An 18,065-nucleotide genomic window follows, 5' to 3' on the forward strand; every position below is an offset into this window, starting at 1 on the left:
GTGATACCCCACTGGGGATGCTCTGAGCCTCTCCTCCCCACCCCACCCAGGGCCATCCCTTCACCCGTACCTCATCAAAGTCAGCAATAATCTCATTTAGGAGCCTCAAGCACTCCAGTCCTTCTTTATTGACGTCACACTCGGTGTAGAATACTTTGAAATCAGGCACAGATGCAAACATGACGCAAACACAGTCATAAGATTGATGGTACCAGTCCTGAGGTCAGCAGGGAGGCAAGAGGGAAATTTTACTTCCTACCCCCATCACCCACAGAGCCTCTAATTCCTGCCCAAGACCAAACCCCAGGAGGACACCAGGACGCGGGAAACCTCTGCAGGCTTGTATCCATCAGGCACCTTGCTTGGAAAACAAGGTGATGCAGTGCAAGAGCTGGCCTGAGAACTAAGACCCATCCTAAAGCATTCTGTGCCTCAGTTTCCTCATCTGTAACATGGGAACATTCACCCTGCTTATGCCATAGGATTGCAGTAACAATCAAAGGAGATAATGTAAACCTTAGGCCACAAATACAAGTTTCAAGTATGTTTGTTCTCATTAGTATTGTGATCAAGCACCCCAGGAAACGCCCTGCAATGGGTGCAGAGGAATCCCAAAGGTAGCATCATCATCTGACAGCAGGTGAGGCAGCTGTTTGTGGGGGGCCCTCTGGGTGTGGGTCCTGGGGTGCAGGAGGAAGAGCACTGTTCTTGGAATCCAAAGACCGCAGTTTGAACCCACTTGTTAGCTGGGACACTTTGGTAAAATTGTGTCATCTTTATGAGCCTGGGATCCTCATGGAGAGAATGAAGATGACAACATCTGTTCTATGTACATCACAGGATTTCTTTTTCGTTCTTTTCTTCTTTTTTGGGGGGGGGAAGTTGGGGGGTGGGGAAAGTCCTTTGTAAACCTTAAGGCCCTGCAGAAATGTGAACTATTCTTAGTAGAGGTGGTAGTAATGATGCAAATGGCAACTGTTTCCCCCAGAAGTACCAGTGTTCTGAAAGGAAAGCTCTTCTTTTTCTTCCTCTCTTTGTGGTACAATGGATAGAGAGCAGGCCTTGAAGCCAGTCCTGCTTCTGCCCCTTACTAGCCGTGTGATCTTGGGCAAATTACTTAACCCCTTGGTGCTCCAGGCAGTTCTTTCTGACTGGAAGTTTCAAGAGAAGGTGCCTCCCTGCACTGGTAGAGGGTGTCTCCTCACCTGGAAGGACTCCCTACACCAGTGAGATCCCAAGTCCACTCCCTGTCTCTATCCCATGTCCTATAACCCAGAACATCTGAAGTGCAGCCCTCCCAGCCAAGGCTTCCCAGAAAGGTCATCACTTTGAGAAACCCAGAAGCCTCTTGGATGTTATGGCAGCTCAGAAAGGAAGATGCGGCCACAAGAAAAGTCTCCTCTGACAATAGAAGTGGGATCTGGGTGGGTGGGCCTGGGAAAACAAGAGGCTCTAGCCTGGTCCCCAAACTTGGGTGCCACCAGTCAGAACCAGCTCCCAAAACACCCAACCATGAGTCTGTAACCTGCCACCTCCCTGGCCTCAGCCCAAACCTCGGTGAGCTTGTCGCCAATGAAGTGCTCAGCCACGTGGGTAGGGAGGACATTCTCCAACAGCAGATGGTTCACATTCTTCATGGTCTCAAATTCTTCCTGTTCTTTCTTAAACTTGTTCTTCCACAGGTAGTCCAGGCGGCAGTAATAGTCTATCTGCAGAAAGGCCCAGGAAAGATCACAGGGAGGCAGGGAAAGAAGACAGTTCTGCCCTCCAGAAGCCCCTCCTCTGACATGGGGGGAGAAGTGCCAGTCCCTGCCTACAGAGACTCCCCAATCTGAGAAGACACAGCATCCCTCAGGGAGACATGCCCCTCCCCAAAAAGGCATCCCTACCACTCATCTGATGGGGCATAAAGGCTACAGGGAGTCATGTTCACATGAAAATTTGGGACAGAAAAAGGATGAGAGACAAGGAGCTATTGAGCTAAGAATATCCTTTCTAAATGTTTAAAAGGCCACAGCTGCCCCACGAGGTACACAGACACATTGCCAGATGTCAAAAAAACAGGCACTTTGTCACCCACAAGTGGCTGGAGCTGTCCTGTAAGCCCCTCCCCACCTCTCCCCAAGGTCTCCCCTTTTTTATTCCAAATCTGAGGCAACACCTGCAAATCCCATCACTTGGTGGGGGGAGGTGGAAGGATGAGATAAGGGACACTAATACATCCTGGGACTTTGCAAACCGTACCTGTTTTGACAGCAGGATCAGGGTAAAATAAAACAGGATCAGGTAGAAATTGATCATTATTTTCATATCTTTCATGAATCGTGAAGTTGGGCTACTGGATATAGGATGAAAGGAAAGAAACAAATATTTATTAAGTGCCTGCCACATAGCCGGCACTGCACTAAGAATTTTACAAATATTATCTATATGATCCTCACAACAACCCCATTTTACAGTTAAGGAAACTGAGGCACATAGTAGTTTTGTGACTCGACAGCTAGGAAATGTCTAAGAGGCTGGATTTGAACTCATGTCTTCCTGACTCCAGGCCTGGAATTCTATCCACTGGGCCACCTGGCTGCCCTCATATATAACCTTAGGCAAATATTTGAGTGAGACTCAGGAGTGTGACCGGCCGGAAGTCACCCAGGAAGTGTCAGAATTGGGATTCAAACCCGTGTCCTGACCAGCTCCCAGCCCCCACACTTTCTACTATTCAGGGACACCTATTTGCTTGCTTTCAAATTCAACAAGCCCTGACTGACACATATTTAGCCTGTCCTTGGGATTTAGTCCTCAGGGGGTCCAGGCCTCCTCCCAAGTGCTACTGAGTCAGTCCCAGGGAATCCTGTGAAGGCAAACCCATGGATACCTCATTCCCAAGCCTGGCCCAGATGCCCACACCTAGTATGACAGATACAAATGACGTTTTCCTAAGACCACTACTACTGCCATTCACCCATTTCCCTGGAAAGCAGGAACCCAGAGGGGTACCAGAAGGCATAGTGGTGGCTACCAAGAAGTCTTCCCTGGCCCAGGCTGGCAGCAGGAATATCAGCACCTCCACTCCCTCACTTTTGTTGTTGCTTTTTTGTTATTGTTCTTGTTTATTCTTTCTTGTGTTTTTTTCCTTTTGTTCTGATTAATGTAGAAAAATGTTTAACATGATAGTAATGTATAACCTATATCAAACTACTTACTGGCCTTGGGAGGGGGGAAGAGAAGGGGGAGAAAAATTTGGAAATAAAAAAAATCTTCATAAGTAATTGAGAAAAATAAAAAATAATAATTAATTAAAAACAACAACAACAACAACAACAACAACAAAACCCACAAGAGGTTGGGCAGAGGGGCCCCAAGGTCCCCCCAAGTTTTAAACTTTATGATTTGAATAACTTTGGGTAAATCCCTTAACTACTTGGGCCTCAATTTCCTCATCCATAAAATGGGGGAAACACCCCCATACCACCTCACAGAATTTCACAGCCAAATGAGACTATGCTTTTAAAAGTTAAACAAATGTAAGGATGACCGTTTTTGTTATTACAGAATCACTATACTGATCCAAAAATAGGCTATCCCCAACTATAGGTAATGCCTTTTAAAAATAAGGGGATTTGGGTGGCATAGTGGATATAGCACCAGCCCTGGATTCAGGAGGACCTGAGTTCAAATCCGACCTCAGACACTTGACACTAGCTGTGTGACCCTGGGCAAGTCACTTATTGCCCCTCACTGCCCCACAAAAAAAATTTTTTTAATAAATAAATAAAATTTAAAAATGAAAGGATTTAAAAAGATCCAGGTACACACTGGCAGGGGGGGAGGGGGGGGACACACCAATCCCTCCAAATAAAGGCTACCCTCAGGTCTCAGATACATATACATATACCAACAGAAGCCAAGAACGGGAATTTTTCAGACTTGGGTGACCTGCTGCACAGAGTGACGTTGCTGAGCCTGGCCCCGGCTATGTCCAGGGGTCTGCGGCAATCCAGAATCGGGCCTGTGTTGAAGAGGATGAGGTAGACAACGACAGAGGCTGTCAGCATCAACACCTTCAGCTCCAGACTCATCCGTAGGAACATGGAACAGGCGATGAAGGCCAGGATACAGCTGTAGGCATAGTACTGGGAGGGGAAAAGGGCTCAGAGTCAGGGTGGACAACATGAGGAAGTGCTCAGGGCTCCCCACCACCTTCCCTGGTGCTTAACAGGGCCAATCCTGGGCCTATCGATTTCTAAAATCAATCTCTCTCTCTCTGACTGTCTAGATACCCTCTCTTCTAGAACACCTGTGATTTCCATTAGGCAAGCATTCCTTCAGTGCCTACTGTATGCAAGGAACTGGGAATGCAAAGACAAAAACACAGTTGGGGGGGGGATGCAAAATGTAACAGGTAAATAAAGATAATTCAGGGAAGGGCAGAGTGTAAACTAGACGCAAGAGGAGACCTGAGCTGGGCCTGGAAGAAGGACCCCAAGAGGTGGAACAGCCTGGGGGAGAGTCCATACAAAGCTGCAGAAGCAAATGATGGAGGGCCAAGTCCAAGGAAGAGCAGCAAATAGGGTACACTGACTGGAAAGCAGACTGTGTAAAGTGAGGGGGTGTGATCCACAGTGGGCCAGGCAGAAGAGTTGATATTTTACCCTGGAGTTAATAGAGAGCCACTGAAGGTTCTTGAGCTGGAGAGAGGTGAGGTCACACTCGTGCCATGGCAAAGTTATTTTGGCCAATTTGTGAGGGATCAGCTGGAGAGAGTAAAGACTGGGAGTTGGAAATTCAACTAGGAGGCTGCTGCAACAAGGCCAGGTGAGAAGTGAAAAAGGCCAGAATGGAACAAGGAGGGGTGGGGAGCATGTGGAGAAAAGGGGAGAGATGCAGGAGATGTTGTGGAGGCAGAACCATAAGAACTAAATGGAGATAGAAGGAGAAGGATGGGCAGAGGATGATGATTGAGGCAGGAAGGTAATTTAAAATCCCAGCACCAAAACAACCTCAGCTGAGCAGAGCACAACAGGGATGTCTAAGCACTGAGCCCTCAGGGTGAATGCTGGTGCATTCCCTCTGCTCCTCCTAGGACTCAGGATGGAGCAGGAAGAAGCCACGGGCTCCATCTATTTCAGAGCCTGGCTGAGACAGACTGGAAGCAAGGGCCATGGGAGTGAGGAATGGGAAGGCCAGGGTCGTTGGAAAAAGAGGACAGTGAGGCAGGTACTGAACTCACAAGGGAGAAGGGAGAACTGGCCTGGGACATCCATAGGCAACAGCGATGAGGAAATGAAAATCAGGACAGAAGAGAGGAAACTTGAAGGGAGGAGAGGAGGTTGCTGGGTGGAGGGAGCCAAGGAAGGATCTGGAATCGGCCGTGGGGAGCATGAAGGACGCCAACCTTTCCTCCCGCCTCTTGTGGCAGGGAGTGTGAGAGAAGAAGCCACCAGCCTTCAGGGGGAATGGGGTGTTTTGAAGAAGCACCACAAAATGGAAGAAACCTTACATGGGATAATGGATCTAAAGCTGGAAGGGACCCCTGAAGGGCATCTGGTCTGGCCCACTCATTGGACAGCTGAAAATGCAAAAGCACAGAGAGGTCACGTGAATTCAAACTCATGTCTTCTGACCAAACCCTGTACCACAAGAGAGGGAGGTTCTCAGAAGACACAGTAGAGAGTGACTGGGAGGCCAGGGCTGTTTACTCTGTGAGGCAGGAGATGGCCTATAGGCATGAGTGGCTGCTGATCCCCTCACAACTGAGCCTACAGATTCTGGCACCCCACAGGATACATGGGTACTCAGACCAGGTAGTTCAATTCAACAATGGCAAATTAAGGGAATGGGGTAGCGAATAAGAGTGGAAATTTAGGGCCAGGAGAGGGAATGGCTTGGAGAGATGACAGATGTTGGAGGGGGCCACAGGGTGGGAAGAATTCCCCCCCATCACTGGTACAAGGGTTGTGTCCCTAAGGCTGTCCCCATCTGGGCCACGGCTCTGGCTGTTCTGTATAGTTCCAGCTCTGCTCTAAGGCCATGAAACTCAGGGACTAGAAGGATGGTGGTGGTGGCTGTTCAGTCACACCCTCTCTTCACTGTTCTGTTTGGGGTTTCCTAATCAAGAGATACAGGAGGGGTTTGTCATTTCCTTCTCTAGGTCATTTTACAGATGAGGAAACTGAGGCAAACCCAGAGTCACATAGCTACTAAGTGTTTGTGGCCAGATTTGAACTCTACCCACTGCACCACCTAGCTGCCCTTGGAAGGATGGCAGAAATCTCCAAAGAAATGGAAGTTTGGAGAAATGTCAAGTTTAGGGGGAAAAGATAATGAGCACTAACTGAAACCCACTGAGTCTGAGATGCTGATAAGAGGTAGGGTTATCCTTGAGGCAGTTAGCATTGTGAGACTTTAGGGCAGGGCAGAGATTAGGACAGGTGATGTTGATTTGGGAGCCACCTGAACAGAAATGCCATCCATGGATGAAGGTGAGCTCACTTAATGAAATGTACCAAGAGTGATGAGAAGAGTGCCTGGGACAGAGCCTGGGAGGACACAGAGCACAGCGAGGGGGTGAGAGATGATGTAATCCAGCAAAGGAGAAGGAGAAGGAATAGTTGCACAGGCAGGAGGTGAAATCAAGGTGAGAACAGCATCATGAAAGCCAGCAGAGGAAAGTGGGGAGGGGGGTGCTGGTCAACACTGCTGAAAGTCAGAAAGAGGTCAAGAAGGGTTAGGACGAAGAAAAGGTTAGAGGAAGGATATAAGCATTTATTAAGTGCCAACTACATACCAGGCAACATGCTAAATGCTTTATGGATATCTCATTTGCTCCTCCTAACAACCTTGAAAGGCAGGTGCTGTGAGCATCCCCACTTCACAATTGAGAAAACCACAGCAGACAGCAGTTGAGTGACTTGCTTGTGTCTGGGACCAAACATGAACTCAGGTCTTCCTGACTCCAGGTCTAGCGCTGCCTATTGGACTTAGCAACTGAGACCATCGGTCACCCTGGAGATGGCACTCAGATTTCAGTCCAAATTGCAAGGTGGTAGAGAAACAAATAGTAAGTGAGGAAATGTAAAGCAATGAGTTTAATCAGCTTTTTCTATAAGTCTGGCTATGAAAGGGAAGAAACTTATTCTCTATGACTAACACTAGTTCTGTGAGGAATTAGCAGTGTCACCACAGGCAAAACAGTTCCTCTCCCTGGGCCTTGGTTTCCTCCTTTATAAAATGAGGAGACTGGGGCAGCTAGGTGTTGCAGTGGATAGAGCACCGTCCCTGAAGTCAGGAGTACCTGAGTTCAAATCCGGCCTCAGACAACACTTACTAGCTGTGTGACCCTGGGCAAGTCACTTAACCCCAATTGCCTCACTAAAAAATTAATTAATTAATTAATTAATAAAATGAGGAGACTGATCCACAATGTCTCTAGGGTCCCTTACAGCTCTGATGTTTTATGTTCTATGATCCGTTTATCAATTTTGGTGTTATCAATACTGTTTCTAATTATCTACATTCCGCTGCTGTCCTGTGACTGAGAGCTGATTGTGTGTTGCAGCTGGTAGAGCCAGGAGACTGAGCCCTGGGGTGTTCAGTTGGAGTATGTGGGATCCAGAGCCCCTATTCAGGGTCCATGACCCAATGCCTACTCACCGGAACTTCAGGACACTGGATCGTGGAACTGTTCCCATGATTCAGCTCTGTGGAGTTCCCACAAGATTTCTTGGGATCTGTCACTAACTGGAAGACAGCAAGGCATTAGGATGGAATCACTTGTAGGGCCCAAGGTGACTACCTACTTTTGGTTCATGCTCATACCACAAAGACCAGGACCGTGAAGATCCTAACCCAGAGTTCCTTCCTCAACTCTCACTGTGAACTTAAAATCAGACTAGTAGAACACAAAGGCTCCTTTCTGGGCTATGGACTCAAGAGACCTACATTCTAGCCCATCTTTTCCCAATTTTTCACTACATCACCTAGAATAAGTCACTTACTCTCTCTGGGTCTCAGTTTCCTAGTGAAAATAATGAAGTTGGATGAGCCGATCTCTAACATCCTATATTCTGAGGTCCCTTGAAGCTTTCTGTTTTTACACTCTCTGGGTCTAGGAATATGTCCCTATGTGACCCACTAGCAGGACTGGCTTGGAGGATGTTTAACAACCGACTGGGGGGGAGGGGCGGGGATGAGAGAAATATACACAGGACACACTTTTAAGTTTAATCTACATTATTAATGTCATGGGAGGATTATGGGCTCTGGTTACCCCAACAGTTCTCTGGGGGGGTTCAAGGAACTTTTTCCTTGAAACCTCAGGGGTTTTCCCTTGAAATCAAGTAGGCCTCTCCTTGAACTCAATCAAGGACACACACACACCCCCAACGAAGATAAGTGGCACCAGATCGAACTGAGCATGCTCCAGGACCACCACCCTACATTCCAGTCCTCCTAAGCACCTAGATGAGGTAATCCAGGAGAAGACCACCTGGAACCGCCCATCAGCAGACTGCTTAGACCCATCAGGACAAAGTTGACACCCACCACCAGATCTCTCACCAGGGATTCCTCCTACCCCAATGCTGGAAGACCACCAGCCCCTCACCCAATAAGAGACTCTTACCCACCCCATCTAAACCCTATAAAATGGCGCTCCTTGAGCTAGTCGGGGGGAAAGCATTTTGTTCAGGCAAAACCTTCCTCCCGGCCAGTTTCTCTTGTACCCCAATAAACCTGTTCTTTTATTCCTAATTAGGTCTTATGCGAGAGTGTAATTCTTTACAGAGGAATCCTAAGGACCCATGTGCTTTCTCCTATCGGTTTCTCCCCCATATCATTAATATTTCTCCATCACTTTCTTAAGTCTAGAAAATAAAATAATAAACAAAGCCCTGATTTGTAGGTGTAGAAGGGAATGCTCAGACTGAAAATTTAACAAGATCTCAGGAGTCAGCACAGCTCTGCCAAGAGTGTGTGTCCAGACACAGCACAGAAGGCAAGGAACCTGCTCTTGCTCTTGTTGACCCTTCCTTGAACAGTGGAAGCAGCCTGGGTCTTAAAACCTCAGCCCACTGACCAGGCAAGCTGGTGTGTCCTCTAGAGAAGCTGACTCCGGCTGCTGGACTTGGGCTTATCTGGCTATAAGCAGGTCCCTGGGAAACAGAAAATGAAGGAATTGCTGCCACTGGGAGGGGAAGGTCTGGCCATCAGACATTGGAGTGACGTGCTAAACAGACTCTAGATGCCTCCGCTGATGGACAGAGCACATAAGACCTACCAGATTCACAATGGCCACTGTCAGCAAGCCACCAATGGTCAGGACAGCCAAGGACAGTCTCAACAGCGGTTCTGTCTCCACCTTCTCAGAGATGGTCCTGAGGACACGCAGGCACGACTGCTCTGGGCAGCGCCTCTGGGACATAAGCAGAGGGACAAATCACTGCAAGGCCATCAAAAGAACATCCACGATGAGGAACAGGTGGGAGGGGGGAGGGAGCTGGCAGAGAAGCCAAGATTAGACAGAAGACTGGAATTGTGTGGTTGTCCCTCCTTCCTTCTCATCACGAGGGGGGTGTCTTGACTTGCAAATGAACTGGATTTGAGTGAGGGAGGGCTGTGCAGAGTCATCAGCCCCACTCTCTCCTCCAGTCACTGGAGTCCAGAGGCAAGACACGGGTCAGGATGACAGGAGATGGCCCAGGATGCAGTGGGGGACCTTAGCCTTTATAAGCTAAGGTCTTTCTCAGGTGTCAGTTTGTCTATAAGACTAACACCCATTCAGTAGTTAAAGGCTAAGAATCAGTTCGATGAGCATTTATTAAACACTTACTATACGGCAGGCTCTGGGATAAGAGTAAGGATGTATGGGGGCAGCTAGGTGGCGCAGTAGATAGAGCACTGGCCTTGGATTCAAGAGGACCTGAGTTCAAATTCGGCCTCAGACACTTAGCACTTACTAGCTGTGTGACCCTGGGCAAGTCACTTAACCCCAAATGCCTCACCAAAAAAAACAAAAAAGAGTAAGGATGTATGCATGGAAAAGACATGACTATGTAAAATATCATAGACAGGGAGCTGGAAGGAATCTTAGAGGTCATGTCCACCCCCCTCATTTTACAGATGAGGAAACTGAAGCACAAAGGAACTGAATGACTTGGCCCAGTGTCAACATAACTAACTATTAAGTACAGAGCAAGGATTAGAACTCCCAGCTTCCAGACTCCAAGTCCAGCATTCTATTTATCTGAGTTTATCAGAGTGGGTGGAGTTAATCAGAGAAAGCTTGAAGGGAAGGAAGGTCCAGGCTACCTTGTGAAGGCTGAGAAGGCTCAGGACAAGATGCATGTCCCTGAGGAAGAGGTAAATCTGAGACAGAGGAAAGAGCAGGAGGATTGTCCAACCCACACCGAGGCACCAGCGTACAGGAAAGGGCACTGAATGGAGCACCATTCTTTCCTCTGGACCACAGAACACATCCACATAAGCCCTCAACATATGAGCAACCACAATGCCAAGTGTTGAACTGTGTCACCCAGAGAGCCTGTAGGTCAGCACCCAGAGGGAGTAACTGCAAAGAATTTAGCAGGAAGGGTTCAGGCACTCACCAGGAAATCATCAGCAAAACATGCCCCCAAGGCCAGCAGTATCACACAGGCCACAATCCCAAAGGAGATTCCCATATTTGCGGTCCTAAAGCCAAAGACACAAACATGCTGCTGGGTCACAAAGTGATGTGGTCTTAGGATAACTCAGAAGTTTCTCCTGTGAGAAGCAAAACCAAAGATGACCAGATAACAGGACAGACATAGCAAGGAATCAAGGGACTATTACAGTTTAGATTGGCCAACTAGACATAAGGACAGACACACCTAAGAAGTGAGGGGAGATAAAATTCTATAGCAGGAAAAGTCACTTAGGTGTGGCTACTACCTGACCAGAGCTAGGAGACAGAGATAACCCCAGAGGTCAGGACCATCATTCCAAAAAAAAATCTCCCTGACTCTCAGGAATATGACAAGCATCCAAGCTTTCCCCATCCCATCCCAAAAGGGAACTTTCCATTTTCAGGTGGACACCCCATCTATCCTCTATAAAAGCTTTTGCCTTCCTTCTTTGCAGAAACATTCTGCAAAGAATGTTTCTGAGCCCTCATCCCCAGGGGTGAAGTCTTTGACTTACCCCTTGGTCACTTTCTCTAGCACCAAATAAAAGACCATTTTAATTTTAATTGGACTGTGTGCAAGAGTGTAATTCTTTATTGAGGAATACCTAAGGACCCCCACCACCTTTTCCACCGTGACAAAGAGCAACTGACTAGGCTCTCTATCCCTCAGAGAGCTGAGACAGCCTCAATCCTGAGGCTGATACCAAGAGGTGGGCAAGGCCACTTCTATCTGCTCGCTCACTCCCCCTTCCCAAGTCCAAGTAATAAGAAAGGTTTACAACTCAAGACGGGAGACATGCAAAAAACACACACTATTCCTCCAAAATATATGGGTGACTTTGTGTCCATCTCATTTTTCCTTCTGGACAGGCCCACAAGACATCTCATTCCCCCACTCCACCCCACATCCTTCTCATTATCTAAGCCATGGCCAGAGAGTTCTGGCCCTCGGAGGGAATGTCACCCTGGTCAAAATTCAGCACCAGGCCTCAAATAACTTGGTTTTAGCTTTGTTTTTAGGGGGACTTCATGGGGGTCCCAAAGTAACTTCACCATTCACAACCACCCCCAGGCCCTATGAGTATATGTCCCATGCTCCCCTGGGAATCTAAGACAGACATAGTCAGAAACGAGCTTGGAGTATTAGCCTGGAAGTCAGAAGACCCAAGTTCTAGCCCAAGCCCCACCACACATGAAGAATCTGGATGAGTCCTTTCCTCCAAAAGGCTCTATTTCATCCTCTATAAAAGCAGGTGATTGGATCTGATGACTTCTAAGACCCCTTCCAGCTCTCCCCATTCTATAGTCGCATGACCCTCAAATCACCCAGAACTTACCTGGGCATCACCAAGGTTTGGATCAGCAAGAGACAAAAGAAGACAAGACCAGCACAAGCAAAGTAATTACGGACCCTGGGGATGGGCATGGTTCGGTACTGAAAGAGAAAGCCAAAGGATAAGGAGACAGATGAGAACATCAGGTTACCCCACAGAATGGTCAGTCCGTCAATAGATATTGATTAGCCAACCAATAAGGGTACCTGCTGGGGTCCCTTTGTATGAAGTAACCCATGCGGTCATCCCTACCAATGCCAGGGAAAAGAAGCCAGAGGGCGGCCATCCCACCCAAACAGCAAAGGATCCAACACTCTGATAAGACCAAAAACAGCAGCTACTAATATGAAAGGGGAATGACTGAAACAGGAGCAGATATAATCCACAAGCCACTTCTGCGGCACTTTGGATTTTGTGGGTTGTAGGCGTGGCTTCTTTAGGCATGGTACAGAACTAGAGAAAGGGCACCAAATCTGCAGAGGACATAGGCTCCAATCCATATTCTACCACTTACTGTGTTTGTGACCTAACACAAGTCACTTCACTTTTCTTTGCCTCAGCTTCTGTATCTGTAAAATGAGGGATGATGGCTGAGGAATCTCCTGGCCGATCCCTACGTGAGTCAGAGGCAGGCTGGGCCCCTTAGCAAGGGAGAATCGCTAAGCATGGGCAGTTTTTGTATGCTTTCTACAGCCTCTGGGGTCCTGCCCCACCCCTCAATTGTACCTCCCCACACCTGTGCTCTGTCTCCACTGCTTAAGGGGTATCCATTTATCAGGTGGGGTACAACCCTCCTCATAATGAAATAAGGCTAGGGGAAGGGGAATGGGGCAGGAGAGGAAGGAAAAAAGCCTGTAGAAACTAAAGAAATTCCCCTAATAGTGTCCACATGAATGGCATAAAATAGACTATTAGGATTGCTCTCAACACAATGGGACCGCAGCAGGCCCTGCCAAGTCACAGCTTGTAGGCTACACAATCCCTGCTTACCTCCTTCTCAAAGTCCTTCTCCACAAAGAACGTCCCAATGGTGTAGAAGTCCTCAGAATTACCGCAGCAGCAAGGTCTGTGTAAGCACAGGGGTTCACAAAAGGCTGAGGATGCTCCAAGCTGGGCTAGGGCTATGGGGACTTGGCTAGAGGATGGGTTCTGGGGGGGCAGCTATCAAACTCAGGAGGGTGACAGAAAGACCACTGTGCTGGGGGTCAGGAAGACTTGTGGGTTTTAGTTTTGGCTCTGCCACTAACTTCTCAAATAGCCTTTGTTGTGATATTGTTCAGGCATTTCAGTTGTGTCTGACTCTCTGTGACCCCATTTGGGGTTTTCTTGGCAGAGATGCTGAAGTGGTTGGCCATTTCCTTCTCCAGCTCATTTTACAGATGGGGAAACTAAGGCAAACAGGGTTAAGTGACTTGCTCAGGACCACACAGCTAAGTGTCTGAAGTCAGATTTTAACTCAAGTCTTCCTGACCGCAGGCCTTTCTATCCACAGGGCCATCTAGCTGCCCTCTTGTATAACCTTAGGCAACTCATTTCCCTTCCCTCAATTTCCTCATCTGTAAAATGGGAGAGTTGGACTACAAAGCCTCTAAGGTCCTTTCCAGCTTGAGATCTATGATCCTGTGCATTTACTGCCCCATCTACTTTGATTTCCTACCCCCAGAAAATTAAGGAGTTCAACTTGATAACCTCTAGTGGTCTCTGGCAGGTCTAATATTCTATGTGGGTATGAATCTGAATATCGCAGGACTACACCCATGTAAGGCTCAAGCTGCTATTATTACCTCTTTTTGTTTGTTTTGTTTTGTTTTGTTTTGTTTGCAGGGCAATGGGGGTTAAGTGACTTGCCCAGCTAGTCACACAGGGTCACACAGCTAGTGTGTGTCAAGTGTCTGAGGCCAGATTTGCACTCAGGTACTTCTGAGTCCGAGGCCAGTGGTTTATCCATTATGCCACCTAGCCGCCCTCACCTCTTTTTTTTTTTTAAACAGCTGAGGGGACTGAAGAAAATTGAGGTTAACTGACTTGCTCAAGGTCACACACTTATTGAGTGTATAAAACTGGATTTGAACTCAGGTCTTCCAGACTCCAGTACTCCAAGCACTCTATCAGGTGCTTGGGTCAGGAAGGTAATGTCATCCCTTCCCTGCTTTGCCCCATCAGTCTCAAAATATCACAGAAAGTCAGTATCAGAGACAGAAGGACGGGCTCTCATTATGCCCAGCCCCACAGAACCTAAAACTCAACCCTGGAAGAAAGGGGATGGGAGAAGTAGAAGGCAAGTCAAAACTCCTCCTGTACTAAGAAAGGCACTGTACCTCCTTCCTCCCTGGGGCAGACACAGCCTCCTCCCCTCACCACATGCACACATCCTAACCAGGACAGAACCATGAGGCGCCTGGTGAGCCCGAATTCATCCTTAGATCCAAAAGATGGAGATAAAACAGAAAGGCCCCAGAGAAAAGGGTGAAAAGAAAGAGGAAAAAAAGATATCACGAAGACAGGACAGAGAGGAAAAGATGAAAAGAAACCACCACCAAGACTGAGAGATAAGAACCAGCTTCCCTAAAAACAATAGCTCTACTCTTAGGGCACTTCTTCCAGCCCTAAAATTACTGAGCAGAGAACGTCTCCAGCCCATTGGAACAGCTTGGTATAGTAGACAATACTGGATTTGGAGCCAGGAAGACTGGAGCACAATTCCCACTTCAGATAGTTACTAACTATACGACCCTGGGCAAGTTACTCTGTGCCTCAGTTTCCTCACCTACAAAATTAGGGAGTTGGACTGAATGGCCTCTGAGGTCCCTCTTGATCTATGAGTCTATGACATTTGTGTCTTTAGGTTGGGATTCAGATTTTTTTATCATAAAGGTATTTTATTATTTTCCAGTTACATGCAAAAATAGTTTTCAACATTTGTTTTCATAAGATTTTTAGTTCCAAATTTTTCTCCCTTCCTCCCTTCCCTCCCCCCTCCCCAAGACAGAAAGCAATCTGATATGGGTTATATATGTACATGGATTCAGTCTTTAAAAGATGCCAGTGGCCCAAGTGTTGGACCTTGCTGGGGAGGAAGGAATCAATAAGAGTCTCACCTGGCCAAGCTGAGCCCTTCAATGGCCAGCATCAGCTCTTCATCATAGGTATCCTCCTCAGCCTTCCCCTTTGGAGATGCAGTTCTGAAATGAGACCCACTCTGCTCCTGGTCCTCCCCTGGCTGAAGACACAAGTCAGTGGCCAGAAGGACCCCACACCTCCCACCACCAAGTCAGGCAGCCTTGCCCAGTTGTAGAGGGATGGATGAGATGACCTGGCAGGTCTGTGTCTCATTTGCCTTGTTGCTTGGGTTTGTTTTTAAGTCAGTAAGGCTTCCCTGGGTTGAACAAAGAGCAAGAAGAGAATGAAATAACCCAAGACTTCCTTAGAAGGCAGGGACTGTACCCTACCCTTCCTTTGTGCCACAAGGTCCCTGGGCACAGGAATAAGCACACAGCAAGCACTTAATTAATTCTAGATTAGAGGGCATGGAATGTGTCACTTTTTTGTCTTTGTAACCTCAGTACCTTGGCACAGTGTCTGGCATATAGCAGGCACTTAATAAGCAAATGCTTATTGGTTAAATAATATGCACTGCCTGGTGGCCAGGAATAAATGCTAGATGGCCACTGGATCACCACCAGGGATGGAGTGGCCCCAGTCCTGGACACCTGGAACAGGAGAGAGGAAAAGGGCAATACAATCCCTGAGCTAATGGGAAAAGCTGAAAACACAGTGGAAAAATCCCCACATGCAGAAAAGTACGGTGTTAATTACAGCCATATGTTCAACAACAAACTCAGTCAACATTTGCCAAGAGAAGATTATGAGAGTGCTCTGTGTTAGTAATGAGCAGTGTATTGTGTGTGTATGTGTGCTGAGAGTATTCTAGAATGGCCAGGGCCTTGGGGAATTAGTCAAGGAAAACTTCCCAGAGAGAATGAGCTGAGGAACAATATAGGATAGGAGAAAGAATTCTTGGCTCAGGGGGTTAAAAGCCCTAAGTTTAAGCCTTAGCTCCCATGTAACTAGCTCAGCTGTGGCAGGATTTGAACACAGGTACACTGATGCCAGAGCCAAAGGTCTTGGGTTCAAATCCTGACTCTGATGTTTATTTTCTTTATAATCTTTTCTGGGCCCATTTCCTCATTGGTACAACTAAGGGTGTTGGGCTATGTAGACTCTTCCAGCTCTATACCTTTGATCCTATGATCTAGCTCCTCAAAGGAATACTGTAGTGATACTGAAGCTCAATTTTCCCAATCTACAAAATGGGCATCCTCCACCAAAGTCCTCCTTTGGGGCCTCATTGTGGCATGGAGGTAACCCCGAGCTCTCAAAAACTCTGCCAGGAAATTTCAAACAACAGCTGAAAAACACTCTAGCAGAGGCCCAGTGAGCCAACCTATGTGTCTAGACCCAAGGATCAGCCAGACGCATCAGCAGAAGGTTGGCCACCAAGCATGGCAACATCACAAAGACTATCTAAGGCATGCAGGTGGGTATCTTGTGTGATCCGTGCTGAAAGAAAGGACCGCCACAAGGACAAAATCACAGAGCCTTGAAGGGTCACCTATGTCAAACTGGGAAAATGCATTGGCTCCTCCTTAAGGCCTTTGGGAGGGAAGTGCTATGGAAACTTCAGAACTAACAGAAGCATGGGCTGCTAGTATTTGTAAAAGAGGGGAGGAGCACAGCCTGGTAGAGAGGAGGTTTGAGAATTAAACATACCTGTCCGCATCCCTGTGACGCCGTAAGGGGATTGCCTAAAAGGTTGCAAGAAATCGAAACCAAATATGATTTCACAGCATGATAATAACATGACACATCCTGAAAGGTAAGCAGGCTAGGGCTGATTCAGGTTGCCCTGTGAAACCCAGTCAGCATCCCCCATCTGCACGAACAAAGAACTGAACAGGTAAACTAAAAACACCAGAGGTGGGGTAAGAGAAACAAAGTCTTCAAACAGACCCTATACCTCCTGTGGGATAATAGGGGGGCCAACCAAAAACCACAGGGGCACAAGACAGTGAGCCCAGCACCACATGCTGAAGCGTCAGCCTCTGCTAAGTCCCACCTCCCTAGCTAGACAAGCTTACTCCTACCCCAAACCAGTGTGAACAGGGCTAAATCGTGATGCCTGGACATACTAGAGTATGGAGTCTGCAACTTACTTGGGCAACCACTGAGCCTTGGTTTACTCATCTCTAATGGATGATATAGATCTGCCCTCCCACAATCCCAGGACTGTTGTGAGGACCTGACAAGATCTCAGGTGAAATAATACCATCAATGGAAAAGCACCAAAGAAATGTGAAGTGAGTAAGGAACCAACTTCCTCTGAGGATGACCAGATGTCAGCACCCAAAACCCTCCATGTCCCACACTTTGCACCTTGTGCCCAGAAAAACCATAGGGCAATGTTAGCAATGCTACTAGAAAGTAAGATGAAATAGTCATATATATATACATATATATATATATATGTGTGTGTGTGTGTGTATGTATATATATGTATATATATATGTGTGTGTGTGTGTATATATATGTATGTGTATGTATATATATGTATGTGTATATATATGTGATAGAGATATATAGATATCAAAGCAAATCACTGAGAGTTATTAACAACACTGTCAACTTTGCATTTCCTCACATGATCTCCCCTGCAAGGGATGGTACAATGCCTAGTGCCTTGCTGACAAGGGCTTAATAAATGCTTGCATTGAATTATTTCCTTGAACCTTCATGCTAGGTCCAAGAGGTAGTGAAGACAGGAATTATTCTTCATGCTTAAGGTAGGGAACCTGGACTTCAAAGCTCAAGTCTCACCTTCTGCAGGCTGCCTACTCTCCCCACTGCCCACTGGTGCCCTCACCTCTCAGATTCCTGTCCACCTACTCTGTATATACCTCATGTGTGCCTAAGCATTTCGATATTGTCTCTCCAATTAAAAAGCATGATATTTGAGGGTAGAGTACTTGTTGCTTTTCTTTCTACCCCCAGGGCATAGCACAGTCCCTGGT

General features: G+C 47.2%; 1 protein-coding gene across 1 annotated transcript in view; it reads right to left on the bottom strand.

Moving 5' to 3' along the window:
• ADCY7 (adenylate cyclase 7) overlaps positions 1 to 18,065 on the bottom strand; it is a 125,449-nt gene that overhangs the window by 5,527 nt on the left and 101,857 nt on the right. Inside the window, exons 12-22 of the mRNA XM_043990368.1 lie at positions 16,768 to 16,802; positions 15,096 to 15,179; positions 12,988 to 13,063; positions 12,001 to 12,098; positions 10,605 to 10,689; positions 9,278 to 9,412; positions 7,654 to 7,740; positions 3,937 to 4,133; positions 2,245 to 2,338; positions 1,554 to 1,709; positions 71 to 217 (exon numbers count right to left, since the gene is read on the bottom strand). Coding sequence (XP_043846303.1) covers positions 71 to 217; positions 1,554 to 1,709; positions 2,245 to 2,338; positions 3,937 to 4,133; positions 7,654 to 7,740; positions 9,278 to 9,412; positions 10,605 to 10,689; positions 12,001 to 12,098; positions 12,988 to 13,063; positions 15,096 to 15,179; positions 16,768 to 16,802 — 1,194 coding nt within the window. The remainder of the gene's footprint in view (positions 1 to 70; positions 218 to 1,553; positions 1,710 to 2,244; positions 2,339 to 3,936; positions 4,134 to 7,653; positions 7,741 to 9,277; positions 9,413 to 10,604; positions 10,690 to 12,000; positions 12,099 to 12,987; positions 13,064 to 15,095; positions 15,180 to 16,767; positions 16,803 to 18,065) is intronic.

This window comes from Dromiciops gliroides, chromosome 2, assembly GCF_019393635.1.
Source record: "Dromiciops gliroides isolate mDroGli1 chromosome 2, mDroGli1.pri, whole genome shotgun sequence".
NCBI classification, from domain to species: Eukaryota; Metazoa; Chordata; class Mammalia; order Microbiotheria; family Microbiotheriidae; genus Dromiciops; species Dromiciops gliroides.